We start from the raw sequence: 14,332 nt of genomic DNA, 5'->3' as shown, positions 1-14,332 counted from the left end.
CCTCTAATCTGACTTTCAGCAGTACCTTTGCTAGAAGAGGCAGTGGAGGAAAGGCATACACTGTTAATGTTTTCCAACTGAATGAGAGGGCATCCACTTTCCAAGCTTGTGGGTGGAATGTCCTTGTGCAAAATTTTTGAAATTGGTAGTTTTGGGTGTTGGCAAACAGATCTATGTCTGGGCGTCCCCATTTTTGAGTTATCATTGCAAATACCTGTGGATCTAGTTTCCACTCGTGGGGATCCATGATGTTTCTGCTTAGGTCGTCTGCCAATGTGTTTTTTCTTTCCTGGCAGGAATTGTGCTTGTAGTTGAACTTAGTAAGACAGTGCTGTGCTCCACAAGGTCATTGCTTGCCTGCATAGAGGGTAGGAATGTGTGCCCCCCTTGCTTGTTTATGTACCACATTACTGTGGTATTGTCCGTCTTTATTATTAGATGTCCTGGGTGTAAGAGGTCCTTGAAAGCTGTTAGGGCATTCTGTACTGCTAGCATTTCTTTTTGATTGATATGCAGATGCCTTTGATCTGTAGTCCATTTGCCCTGAATGCACTGTCCTGCCATGTGTGCTCCCCAGGCATAGTCCGATGCATCTGTTGTCATAGTTTGCCTGGCTGTGGGTAAGGTGAAAGGCTGACCCTTGTTGAGGTGACATGCCTGTGCCCACCATAGAAACTCCTGTTGAAGGCAGGGAATGAGTGGTATCATTGTTTCCAAGCTGTGGCTGTGCTGAGTTCATACGCTTTTCAGGTACCATTGTAATTTCCTCATATGCAGTTTTGTAAATGGTATTAGTAGTATGCAAGATGCCATGAATCCCAAGGCCTGCAGAATTTTTCTTGCAGTGAGTTGTCTTTGTTGCCATTATTTTGAAGTATTGAGTCAGCTGTTTTTGCTTGTCTGGTGTGAGATAAGCCATCTGGGCCGTTGTATTCAAGCTGGCACCCAGGAATATTATGTTTTGTGAGGGCACTAGTTTTGATTTCTTTTCATTTACTGTGTACCCTAGGCAACTTAGAAGGTGTTTGACAAATGCCAGGTGCTTTAAAAGAATGTCCTTGCTTTCTGCTTGAATAAGGCAGTCATCCAGGTATGGGTAGATTTGAATTCCTCTTTGTCTGCAGTATGCAATTACTGGTGCCAGGCATTTTGTGAAGACCCTGGGCGCAGTAGATAAGCCAAAGGGCAGTGCAGAGAATTGATAATGGGTTGAACCTGCAATGAAGCGGAGGTATCTTCTGCAATTTTGTCTGATAGGGACATGCATGTATGCCTCCTTGAGGTCCAACGTTACTAGCCAAGCATTCTTGCCCAGCATGGGAAGAAGCTGCTGTAGTGTCAGCATCTTGAATTTTGGTACTTGCAGATAGGTGTTCAGAATTGAAAGATCCAGAATGGGTCTCCATGCTTTGTCCTTTCTTGGGACTAGAAAGAGTCTCTAGTAAAATCCTTGTCCTTGCTCCTGTGTAGGTACCTGCTGAATGGCTCTCATGTCCATGAGAGCTGTAATTCGTTTTTGTGCCTCTGCCCATTGATTTGGTGGCAGGTTTGGCATTCCTTTTATCCTTGGCAAGGTATAAAAGTGGAATCTGTATCCTTGTGAGAATGTTTAGGACCCATTTGTCTTTTGTGATGATGTGCCAGTTGTCTGCAAAAAGTGCTAATTTTCCTCCCAAGGGAGCTGCCAAGAGAGATTTGCTTGGTAGTTTGAGGGTTGAGTCATTGTGTTTGTCTTCTGCTAGCTTAGGGCCTGTCTCCTCCTTTCTGGGTAGCAGTGCCCCATTGACGAGGTTTGTAAGGGCCTTGTGACTGACCTCTGCCCCTTGGGCATCTGTATTTGCCCCTCTGTGAGCTGTCAGAAGCTGGAAAGGACCATTTTTTGTTGGCCAATTTCTGCTGAAACGAGGGGGTTGTACCTGTAAAAAAATCCTTGACCATCTGCATAGACTTTGCCTTATCCGCCATTTTCTTTAAAACCTCTTCTGCTTTGACACCAAATAATACATCCTGCTGTAAAGGTGCATCCAATAATTTTGCTTTAACATGATCAGGGAGGGTTTGTTCTTTTAACCAAGCATGTCTACGTATGACAGACCCAGTAACAGCTGCTCTACAGGAAGTTTCCAATGAATCAAATCCACATTGTAAAGTATGTTTGCCCACCTGTTCAGCTGCATGCAACAGATCCTGCATTTCCTTGAATTCAGACTGTTCAGAATGTGTGCTCATTTTTTGTTTTAATTGAGACATTAGGGATTGCTGATATTTCAGCATGTGAAACTGACAATTTAATGCTCTCATAGCCAGAGTAGCTGAGGTGTATATCTTCTTTCCCCATCTATCTATGGCTCTGGAATCCCTTTCAGAGAGCACAGGATTTTTAGCCATAGAAGCTTTAGCCCCTTTGGGACCCTGGGAAATTGTTTCTGGGTCAGCCACAGGGCTTTTATAAAGGAATTTGCGAGAGTCAGGTACTCTGTAGTATCTGTCTGGTTTGGCTGAAGCAGGAGGTAGAGAGTCTGGATTTAAACTAAACTCCAAGTAAACATCATCCACAATGTCTAAAACTGGAGGGATAGCAAGTGGTCTGTGCTGGGGTAGTAAAAGGAACTCTCGGAGCCTTTTCTTAGAATCAGAGCAGTCCTGGCCTTCCCAGTGGAAATGTTCCCTTCATGGTATGTAAAGTTTCCCCAAAGGAGTAGTCTTCAGGGGGAGATGCTGAGGGAATAAAGTCTTCAGCATCAGAGTCTTCATAAGGGGGAAAGGCATAATCCTGTTCCTCAGAAGAATCTGAGGAAATAGAAACCTGGTCAGAGGAAGCATAATCCTCCTCTTGTCTTGGTCTTTTATCTGGAGGGGGATGGGAACCCCTGATGAGGGTAATCAAATCTTCAGCCTTCTTAAGCATCTGTTTCTTAGGCATGGGGCCTTGAACTGGAGACTGATGTACAGTCTTTTTTGGTTTTAATGGAGTTTTAAGCTTAGCATAAGATTTAATGGTGAGTGTAGTCGGTCTGAAGACACCTTCTGCAACTGAAGGTGTTTCTATTGCAACGGGATCTCTTTCTGCTCTGGTGTCGGAAGGGCCTAATGAAGATGGCTGCGACGGCCTAGTACTCTCCGCTTGAGAATCCGAAGCTGTCTAGGGTTCCAATTCCGCAGTCGTCAGGGACTGCGTAGGCGCCTCACTGAAAACCGGAGAACCGGCGACAGGCCCAGCAGAGGCCTCGGAGTCTGGCTTGTTCCTAGGCTGCCTGTCCTTATCTTTGCATTTTTTTAAGCATGCCGGTCGTCGGCTGCTCCGACGGCATGATATAATTAAATTTCCTACCAAAGTAATGTCGTGCGAAGTCAAAATGGCGTTTGATAGTTCGTTTATTAAACCTGGCTCAAAACAGACAACCTGTGACGTCGTGGTCTGGGCCTAGGCAAGGAATACAATAAGAATGGAAGTCCTTATGATATATTTGCTTCCTACAAGAAATGCAATTGTTAACTTTTTCTGACATCGGACTGAGGCAAGAAAAGGTTCCCCAACGGGGTACTTAGCTTTACTGAAGACTTCAGACTGAAATTCGAATCGAAAATCTCAGGTGCCGGCCGACCGGCACTTGCGAACTGCTTCTGCTTCGGGCACCGCGCGGCAAGAAAGACTGAAGAAAATGGCGTCAGATGCCTCATATACCCCTGGTGCACTGACGTCAGGGAAGAAGTGACAGCAACCAACGCCGGACCAAGACTTTGAAACTCAGGCCGACTGCGGGACCGCCTGACGGCAGGATAACCCAAGTGTGATGACTGCAGCAGGGTAACACGATGAATATCTTCCTTTTCATTCTATCCACATCAGCTTTGGTCAGTTCTAGAAGAAAGAGACAATGAGGCCACAAAGGGTGACCTAGAACCTAGAATGCCAGTGAGATTCTAAATATGTGGACGGGACCAAAGAGGGTACCCAATCAATGGAGGAAGAATAACTGGTCCTAGGTAAAGGCTTCAGATCCGATAAGTCGGGATCCGTGCTAGCTTTGGTGAAGCAGCAGTCTTCGGATCCAACTTTTTATGTTTCTTCCTTGGAGGCTCTACCATCGGATCCAAGGAAGGGGTGTAGGATACTGACTGGACAAAGGCTTTCTCAACTGTTCCTCAGACACAGGTTTGGGTGGGTGGGTAGGGGGGGGTTTGAGCCCCAGATAAAGCCTCTGAGAAGTCTGAAAGAAGCAAGCCTTTTAACTCTTTCCCTCCAGTACAGCGCTTTTGAGTGTGTACCTTTAACTTAGTGGGTATGGCTTGAGCATTTAAAAAAATGAAGTTGTCACCTTACACTTCTAACATTCATTAACAAAGGTTAAATATCAATACATTTGTGTTTGCCATCATGTATGCTTCAAGATAAAATATTCCAATACTTGTATGCAGCATGTTTTTTGAATTAATGCAAATATGAACAAGCAATATTTGACACCTAGAGGCACAGTAGGCAGTAACTGCAGAAATGCCTGGAGGTGCACTCAGCTGTAATGAGTTAAAATTAGCTTGTTCTTTTGGTCCACAATGGCCAAAGATTAAAGATTTACATACTTCACAATAATTTTGAAGATGTTCAGGGCCTAAACAATAAATGCACACAACATGAGCATCTGAGTGTGTCAACTTATGACCACAGTTCTTGCACTTTTTAAAACCAGATGATTTTTATAAGCAGGGAAGAGAAAAATAATTTTCTTTTGGTAGATAGAAAAGGAAAAAAAGAAAGGCGATACCAACAATGGTATTGAAGACTACACAAACGTGCAAAAGGGGATAACGGGATAGCTAGAAATTTTTTTCTTACCAACAATGGTAAAAAATTACACTGAAGTGTATTAAGGGAGGAAATATATAAACTACAGAAAAAACAATTAGATAGTGAAACATAAGACTTGCCTCTAAGTTTGAACACTAAGCTCGAGAGCTTATAGCAACCATGTCCGAATGAGATCAGAGGTATGTTGGAGGATAAAACGTTATGGGTAAGGGAGGAGCTTGAGAGTTTGTTAGTGGCCATAAGCTGAAAGAACAACCGAGCTGGATCCAAACCCAACTGCGGAGGAATGAATGAAAATTGACATCATTACATCCAAAGGTCAGACTGGAGAAGTCAGTATAGATGGGGTAAGTAATCACGAAGGTCTAAGGAGCCAATGGGGTCAGAGCCAGGAGAACCCCCATTTGAATTTGCATTGAGTGGAACTTCCTCATCATCCTGTCCACATTGACCTCAGACAGACTTCTGGAGGAATGAGTGGAAGATGCTATGGATGACAATTTAGACTGGTGATGCATGGGAGACTTGTCCAGGAAAGGAGAACGGAGACGGGAGGACACATGATCCAAGAGCAGAGCAGATCTGATTCATGGTAATCTATCTGATTTTGTTTTTGGATCAGAAAGGATTGGATACAAAGTTTGTTAGGTGGTTTTAAGCCCAGATTCCAGGAACTTGTAGGATCTGAGGAACATTCTTAGCCTCTTTTTTCTCAGAAGTTTTAGGGGTTTGAGCCCCAGATGATGCCTTAGAAGATTTAGAAGTTAGTAACCCTCAAGATAAACGTATTTTTGCAATCAATTAAAGCCCCAGGTTTGAATGCTTTCCAAATGTCACAAACAAGAGTCTAAATGTGCAGGGCCTACACAATATACACATACAGTGTGCATAAAACAGAGGTATTTTATGGCTGCAGGCCATACATTTTTTTTTTTTAAATCCGAAGGCATGTTGGCCATTTCCTAATTTAATGGGAAAAGAAGTTAGAGTTTTTTTTAAATACTGTAAGATAAAGATAAAAAAGTATTAATAACAGTAATTTAAAGATGTATTTGTAAGTGCAAAAAAAGGAAAATATTACCAACTAAAGTAGCAAAGAATTACATAACTACAGAAAAAAAGAAATGTAATTTTAAAGTAAATTTTTTTTTTTAAGTAAAGAAATACGCTTACAAAAACTACTACTACCCAAGAAGAATTTGCAGTGATCACATCTGTACGGGACGGTAGCAAAAGAGATCTGAGGTATGTTAGGGGACTAGTGTATTGTGGGGGGGGGGGGGTAAGGGAGAATCTCGAGAGTTTCAGTGTTCCATGAGATGGGAATAGAGGAAAAGCTGGATCCAAGGGTCAGATCCGAACCAATTCGCTGAGGAATGGATGAAAATGACATCAGATCATACAGTAAGAGCCTGCTATCATGGACAGGCAGTTCCCCATCATCTGTCTGGCCAGCCTGATAGACATGGGCATCCTGAGACAATGTAGCAATTGTCTCATGTATACTAACAGCCACTTACTTCTGAAACAAATACTTTAATTGAGAAATGTAGCTACTCTACAAAACTGGAGACAAGACTCTCACATAAGGACAAACTGAATGCCAAACAGGTTGTCAGCACACACACACTTCCCACACTAAATAAGGACATGACACAAAAACCCACATATGTGGAGGTACTCACCAGTAACTTACCAAAAAATTCAAAGGTGTTTCAAATGGAAACCACTTACAATGCTAAAAACAACCACAATACACACACACACACACACACACACACACACACACACACACACACACACACACACACACACACACCAGTGTCTCAACAAATAATCTTACAAGGCTTAACACCACAAAACCTAATGTATTGGCCAATTACTTCATTGTGAGACACACAGATGTCTCCCTCATCAGGCTGGATAAGGAGTGAGTTACAGTTGGTGCCAGTCAGGTGCCAGGATCAGACAAGTCACTCAACCACAAGTACTGGCATGATTCTGTCGTAGTTCATGTAGGGGTGAATGACTTGATGTACCTCACTAGACTATATGAAGAAAGATATGACTGAGCTTTCAGACTGTGTCACAGATGGGGTGTAAGCCTAGACTTAAGCAGCATTCTACCCTCTCTAAGGATGATGCCACAATACAAACAAAAAATAATCGACTAACAAATGGCTTAGCTTCTGGTGTCAGTCCAAGGGGATCCATTATCAGTCAGCCTGGAAAGAAATTGTCAACAGGCAATGCTGCTTTGACAGAGATGGCCTGCACCTATCTCCTCTAGGCTTCTGGATATTGGTAAAGATATTAGCCATCCCTATTGTGCCTTTTTTAGGCAGTGTCAAAATAACCAACCTTCCAACATAAAATCCTCTCTTGATAAACTCAAGGTACTGCAGCTTAATGCTAGGAGTTTAAGCAAGAAACTGCACTCCCTGGAAGCACTCCCTCACTTTGGCAGATGCTGACGTCTGTGCAGTCACAGAGACTAGATTCATAGGTGCAGAAAGCACCCCTGTCATGCACGGCTACAATGCCTTCCATACGTCCAGACCACAAACTGAACATGAAAGAACTGAAGGAGGAGGTGTATCCATCTACGTTAAGGACAAGTACAACTCCAGACTGTTCAAATAGTACGACTCCCTAGAGCTACACTAAGTCGAACTATAGACAAAGCCCTGTACCACATCATAGCTAGCTGTGGAGGTCCCCCCACCATGAAACAGGAAAAGCATACCACATATCTGGACTTACTGATGTCACTTGCCAAACAGCCCAACAACTTACTCGTGGACGATTTTAATTATCCTGTCATTGACTGGGAAATGTAGACTACCACAAATATGATGGTTCAGAGGTTCTTGGACTTTGCCAATGCTCTGGAATAGCTAGTCAGCACACCCATAATAAGCTCAAATGTCCTGAACACAGTGCTCACCAATATGGGAGAGCACTGCACCCCCCATGATGCCCTCCGTAGTAAGACCGGACTATAAATCAGTCTTGTTCAATGTAATTATAAGACTAGATACCCTATCAAACTCAAAAACACTTACGAATTTTTCAAAGACAAATCACCTCCTACTAAGTGATGGTATAAGAAGCTTCAAAGCCCCCTCGAATGCAGATAACACGGGTTCCTATGCAAAGGTGTGCCCCAATGCCATGTATAACCATTTAAGCAGTTGTACAGAATTGGCTGTACCTGACCAATTTAAAACCAGGTCTTGCTGTAAAAACAAATCACCCTTTTGAACCCCTAGTATAAACAGGCTGTACAACAAGAGAAAGAAACTAATGTCCAAGAAATCCCCCCTTTTCTTAAATTAGAGATTTTGTCAAATCCTCTAAAGCTAATCAGGAAGCAAAAATAGCCTCCCTAACTAATGATAATCACAAAACATTATTTAACTACATCTGAAGTTTAAAAGGGAATACCCAGCTATGCGCTGAACTGGTTGTGGCACCACCCATACTCATCTGGAGGTAACAGTCAACCTGCTAGCTGACAGATTTGGAGCAAACTTCACCCTCCTGTCGCCTCCAGTCCAGGGAACCATCAACAGACCCCCCTGGGATTACAGGCCCATAAGCTTGACTAGCCTCATCTGTAAGGCCATGGAAAGAATCATTATGGATCTTATTAGCAAGGACACAGGTAATCTCCACATGCTGGACCCAACCCACTTCGATTTGTTAAAGGTAGCTCATATGCCTGTTAAACATGGTTGACTTCTTCGAAAAAGTCACCAATGCCCTGGAAGAGGGAAAACAGTGCATACCACCTTATTTTGACCTAGTCAAGGCATTTGACACAACCCCCCACTCAAGTATTATAGAGAAACTCTACCAATTGGGAATTAACACCTACATTGCTAGATGGGTAGCCAACTGGCTCACCGACAGGACACAATGTCAGAGTAGGTGACTTCACCTCTAGCAAAAGACCAGTCACCAGTGGCATACCATGAGGTTCTGTGGAGGGGTTCCTACTGCTCAAAATTTCTCAAAAGTCCAGGCATATTTGCATGGACTATGGCTAAGCTCACTGATTATTGCAATTTGGGAGCATTCACAGAGTCCCTCAACAATGTTAATATACTCCAGACAGGGTTAACACTGACAAATGATTGGTGACAAAGCCACAGATTAAAGATAAATGCAAAAAATTGATTATTCTTCCCTTTGGGAAAGCTGACATCCCTTGTAATTACATTATAGAATAGATAACACTCCACTAAATACAGACCTAGTGATACATGAGCTGGGTACTCAGGCGGATAGTAACCTGAACTTTGACCACCATATATCCACAGTAGTAAGGACATCCTTCTATATGGTACATCTTATAAGTAAAGGCATCGCATCTAGATTCAGGGATGTTATAATTTAATTATACTCTGCCCTCATCAGACCAATAACAGAGCACAATGTTTCCTTTAGCAAGTACCTCACCAGACATCTGCAACAATTCAAATGACCAAAGTGATTTCTCACCAAGAAATTACAGGGTACACAAAAGTTTTAAGTGGGAAGACTGAAAGCTCTGTCACTGTATTCTGTCTCCTACAGGTCTGCTAAGGGGTGATGTGTGCCTGGCTTACAGGGCAGTCTCTGACCCGACCCTGACAGTAATGCTACACATTCATAAATCAAACTGCATGAGACTCGCTTGCTTCAGGGATCTTAACCTAGCCTCTGACATGAACAGGTCATGCTGGGGAGATAAATACATCTCCCAGAGACTGCCACTTCACTGGAACAAGCTTCCAATTCACATGAAACAGAGCATTTCTCTGACCCTCTTCAAACGCAACCTTGATCAATGGATGGGTGACTGCAAATTTACTCCTGGGGTGGCTCCCATGTCCCTCCTGGTCAGAAGTAATTATTAACTATCACAGACCCTTACACCTCTACAAACTTCCCTCATCTAACCATGGACAACTGGAGCAACTCTGAATAAATATGGCTAGGCTTGTAAGGGGTTCTTGGGCCATTAGCCTAGTAACTTTTTATGAACCATCTCACGCAATGTAACAGTTACAGGTGAAAAACAGCACAGAACTGAATGAATAGAAATAGCTTACCTTCTTACACATAATTACCAGTATGCTGAATAGTGGGGCATGTAAATGAAGCTTGTCCTCAAGCAGGCAACCACTTCCCCAACACATCACTAACAGCTGTCTCAGTCTGCAGCAAAATCAGCTCAAACTATAGTTCAATGTACAAAGTGTATTCAGGAAATTCTCATATTAGGGAAACAGTATTTAGAGTGCATGTCCTAGCCATAATGTTTGTGACTAGCAATCTGGATATAGGCTGAACAGTTTATAAACTGGACCAATATAGGAGTTAATACCCCATTAATGATATTTTACACATCTCCACAAGTTATCTCAAGACTGAGTAACTCATATGGTGAGTGCACCAATGTGAAATGGACTACATGATTGCCAGTGAGAATTGTTCCAACTATTCCCCCACCTAAAAAAAATAGAACAAAGCCATTATAACAGAGGGCTAACTGGAGATTCCAAGTATGTGAATGTCTCATTCTTATAACACTTGGAGTATAAAATAATAAACAAATGTCTGTCTTACAGCAGGTAAAAATGACAAACTACTGCACATCAATTACCGAAGTCAGAAATATAACCAATAGTTACTACAGGATAATTCATCCAAGAAAGATTTGCTTGTAAAAAAACACAGGCAGCACATATAATGAAGAACTACAATTGAAAGAGTTAAGGTCACAATAAAAAAGTCACTGTAAAACATAAAAGCACTTGTGTTCGAACAAGTTTTTTCAGCCTAATATCTATACACTGCTCAACATTAATCTATGAGTGGGATACAGTGCCAAACACATTTACAATATAAAGCAAGCTGGATAATGTCCAATTACCACACAGCAATTAAAATTACATGGGGACACTCTGCAATGAAACTTGTAACCAGATTCCCTACATAACACTGAAGCACACTTCCACTGAAATAAAAAAAACAAAAAAAACAAAAGGCTGAAAGTGAAAACACTTAAAAGCTCAATATCCTGTATAAAGCATATTAAAAACTGAAAGATTGCAATGCCACTATGACATGCCATTAAAATGAGTTGTTACTTTGTTATCTAGTTATAAAATGTCAAGTTTGTTCAGGAGTTTCATTCCAGAATCATGTCACTGCAGCGATTAGTGTAACAGTAGCTTTCAGATGAACCAAAGTACTTTACTAGTTAATCTCCAAGGCTTTGCCACTGCAAGAGTGAGAACAAGTTACAGAGGTAGGGTGCAAAGGGGCATACCACTACATAGTCATCCAGACAGTACTCTTCAGAAATGTGTTTTCAAGCATCACTGTGGCATTTTTTTTAAATAACTTTACTCGAGGAACAAACTCGAACATTCATAAATACTAACATGTTAATTAAATCCAGTCTAAAGCAAGGCTGAATCCTGAAACCATTTTCACAATTCAGTCTTCCATACATCTAATCTTACTGATTAAATCATAAAAGGAAAAAAAATGAGAAAGCCAGTGCAACACTTGGAATGTAAATAAAACTCCTATGCATCATTTTTTCTTCAACTGTGTCCACCCTTACTTATATTTGTCCAATATCTCCCAACTAAAATTACTAGCGTTTTGGACACTGGTGTGAGTGGCTGGGGGTCACTAAGTTTTCTGATCACACCAGCTAACTCCTATCAAGGCACCCACCACACATTTAAGAAATCTTAGTTCAGTTCCTGATAAATAACCCTTTCCCCTACTACAGCTGTCACCAAGTGCTACAGTTTGTCTGGTACACTGATGCACTTCGCTGAGGTACACTTCGTTTTAGGGGTTTCTGAAATCAGTCTTTTGATCTCACTATTGTGAAATTCAGTGAAGAGGCTTCAGTACTGTGCACCATCCACCAAAAACATGTCATGGGAACACAAAGAATGGCATCTGTCAAGACTGATGCCATTTAGAGCAGAGAGTTAAAACTGCCAGATGTACTTCCTGTGGTACACGGTTTGACTCCCTAGGCCCTTATTTGTGTACTGTATGATGCTGAGCAAGTCACAACCCAACAGCACTTGATGGTAATTGGGCATTTAGGCTAGGTCTTCAATGGTCCCCTGGACTGCAAGCCTAGTAACTACCTATTAAATCTATTAAAAACAGTAAATATCAGGTTGTCTAAATGCCAAGCCAGTGAATGTCTGGGCATGCACATACAGAACCATAATATGTTGCCAATTATTTTAATAATGAAGGTATATTACACCAAACCACCAGATTTATATACCCAGATATATTCCACATAAACATGCAATGCCACTCAGTCTTGTCAAGACTCAGCTTTTGTACACAAAACAGAAACCAAACATAATATGCATCCCTCAGTCAGAAATTAATAGCAGTAGCATTCTCAAAAAACACATGACATACCAGGGCTAGTGCAGTAATATTACAAAAGAAAATGGCTAGACAGTTTTACATTATGGAAGTGAGCTGTTACTTTGCTGTCCAATTATAAATATCTGCAAGCCATAATATGCAGTTGATTAACTCAAAAGATGGGCTACAAAGTAGACAGGAATTATAAATTAGCAGTCTCAAAAAAAAAAAATAAATAAATAAATAAATAAACACATTTAAGGTGACATCCTTTGAAGATTGCAAAACAAATCACCTTCTACCCAAAGTTCTGTAAGAAACCAGTAAAGTTTTGTATTCAAGCAATCATTTTCTCACAAAATTATATGTTCTTTATGTTTCTTAAAAGTATACTCGCCTCATAGTTGATAAATTTAGAAGAGTCGTCCAGATTTAGATCTTCCTTCTTTGGTGGTGTATCACAGGTTGCCAAGCCAAGGCAACGCAGTGTGTCAGATCCAGTTCCCCAAGCTTTGATAACAGACATGATACTTTCTTTTATAGGACCAGTCAGTGGAACCTTTGTGGTCCCAATACGAACATAGTTACAGCGTTCAATCACACTTTCAGGTGCACCCTAAGCAACACAGAGCAGAATCATGTTAAGACACGACATAGGCCAGTACAGAACATGCATCTAGAAACTAACTACTACATTTAGTGACAATAAGAAAACAAAATAGCAGTTACTAATTTTACAAAAGACCTTACCAGACTATCACTATACTTTTAACCACACTACACATGTGTTAACTTGACTTACTTTTTCTCAATTAACTTTGTGGACTGTAACGAAGATTACTGTTGCACACAATATTTAACATCTCTAAGTGATGATGCATGTTAAAGTAATAGTTCACACTACCTGTGTCAATATGCTAGTGGCAAGGGTTTGTGGGAAGTGCTGCAGTTTACCTTCATGGTGGGTGCAACAAGGGAAAATTAGTAGTTATGTACTTACTGTAACTTTGCATCTGTGCTGTCCATTTCATTCTTCCTCACTAATGGGTTTCGGATCCGATTCAACTGCATTTCCAAGACTTATGGATCCGAGTCTCGAGCTTCTCCCTATTCCCATAATGCAACATACCTTCCCCCAACTCCTCAGATAGAGTTTGCTGCCCTATTGCTCAAGAATTATAGAAACAAAACAGGCAAGAGGTTTGGGGCCCAAACCTAGAACCTATGGATTCCAAACTATTCCAGGTAACTTCTTGACGAGATAAGGCCAGGGTATGGTTGGGAGGGAAAGTGAGGAAGAATAAAAATGGACAACACAGATGCCAAGATAGGATGAGTACATGACTCATGAATCTGCTGTCCTGTTCATTTTTCCTCACTAATGGGTCAGAGTCCTGTGTTATGCAACTCTTGGGTGGCCCTCAAGGAAGGACATGACGGCACACTTTTGGGCCAAAGGATGCCCTGCTTCTGGAGAAAATGTCCAATTCGTAGTGTGAGACAAATGTGTGAGTGATTAAGTGGCTGCAGCACAAATTTCAACTGAGGTTCTAGAAGAAAAAGCAGATGAAGTAGGCACAGATCTGGTAGAGCAGGCTTTTGGAGGTTGAGGAAATTCAATTACCCTTTTGACAGTTAATGAAAAAAATACAATCTGTAATCCATTTAGCCAAGGTAATTTTATAAACTGCTCGACTTAAATGATTTGGTGAGAAGAAAATAAATAATTGGTCAGACTTTCTGTGCTTCTTTGTTCTGTGAAGGTAGAAACGTAGTTGTTGAACATACAGGAGGTGCAACATGTATTCGCCTTTACTAGAAGAACTGGGAAAGAAGACTGGGAATTGAACTGATTAATGTTTGATCCTGTGGCTACCTTAGGCATAAAGGAAGGGCTGGTTTGCAGGGATACCTTGTCTTTGCATAAAATAATGTAAGGAGGTTTGGCTGATGAAACAAAGTTCAGACACTCTCTTAGCTAAAGTAATGGCTACCAGAAAGATTATTGTCCAAGAAAGATATTTCATGTTGCAATTGTCAGCTGTTCAAAGGGTTTTGAGTAAGGCCCTAAAGAACAACAATAAGATCCTGAGGGGGAGAGGGATCTTTTATGGAGAG

General features: G+C 41.4%; 1 protein-coding gene across 1 annotated transcript in view; it reads right to left on the bottom strand.

The window, feature by feature from the left end:
- ATP2A3 (ATPase sarcoplasmic/endoplasmic reticulum Ca2+ transporting 3) overlaps positions 1–14,332 on the bottom strand; it is a 1,260,930-nt gene that overhangs the window by 358,085 nt on the left and 888,513 nt on the right. The window contains exon 13 of the mRNA XM_044082905.1: positions 12,612–12,830. Coding sequence (XP_043938840.1) covers positions 12,612–12,830 — 219 coding nt within the window. The remainder of the gene's footprint in view (positions 1–12,611; positions 12,831–14,332) is intronic.

The sequence above is a fragment of the Protopterus annectens genome, chromosome 9.part0 (genome assembly GCF_019279795.1).
Source record: "Protopterus annectens isolate FY-2018-M chromosome 9.part0, PAN1.0, whole genome shotgun sequence".
Classification (NCBI taxonomy): domain Eukaryota; kingdom Metazoa; phylum Chordata; order Ceratodontiformes; family Protopteridae; genus Protopterus; species Protopterus annectens.
This window is presented reverse-complemented; position numbering and strand designations above follow the sequence as displayed.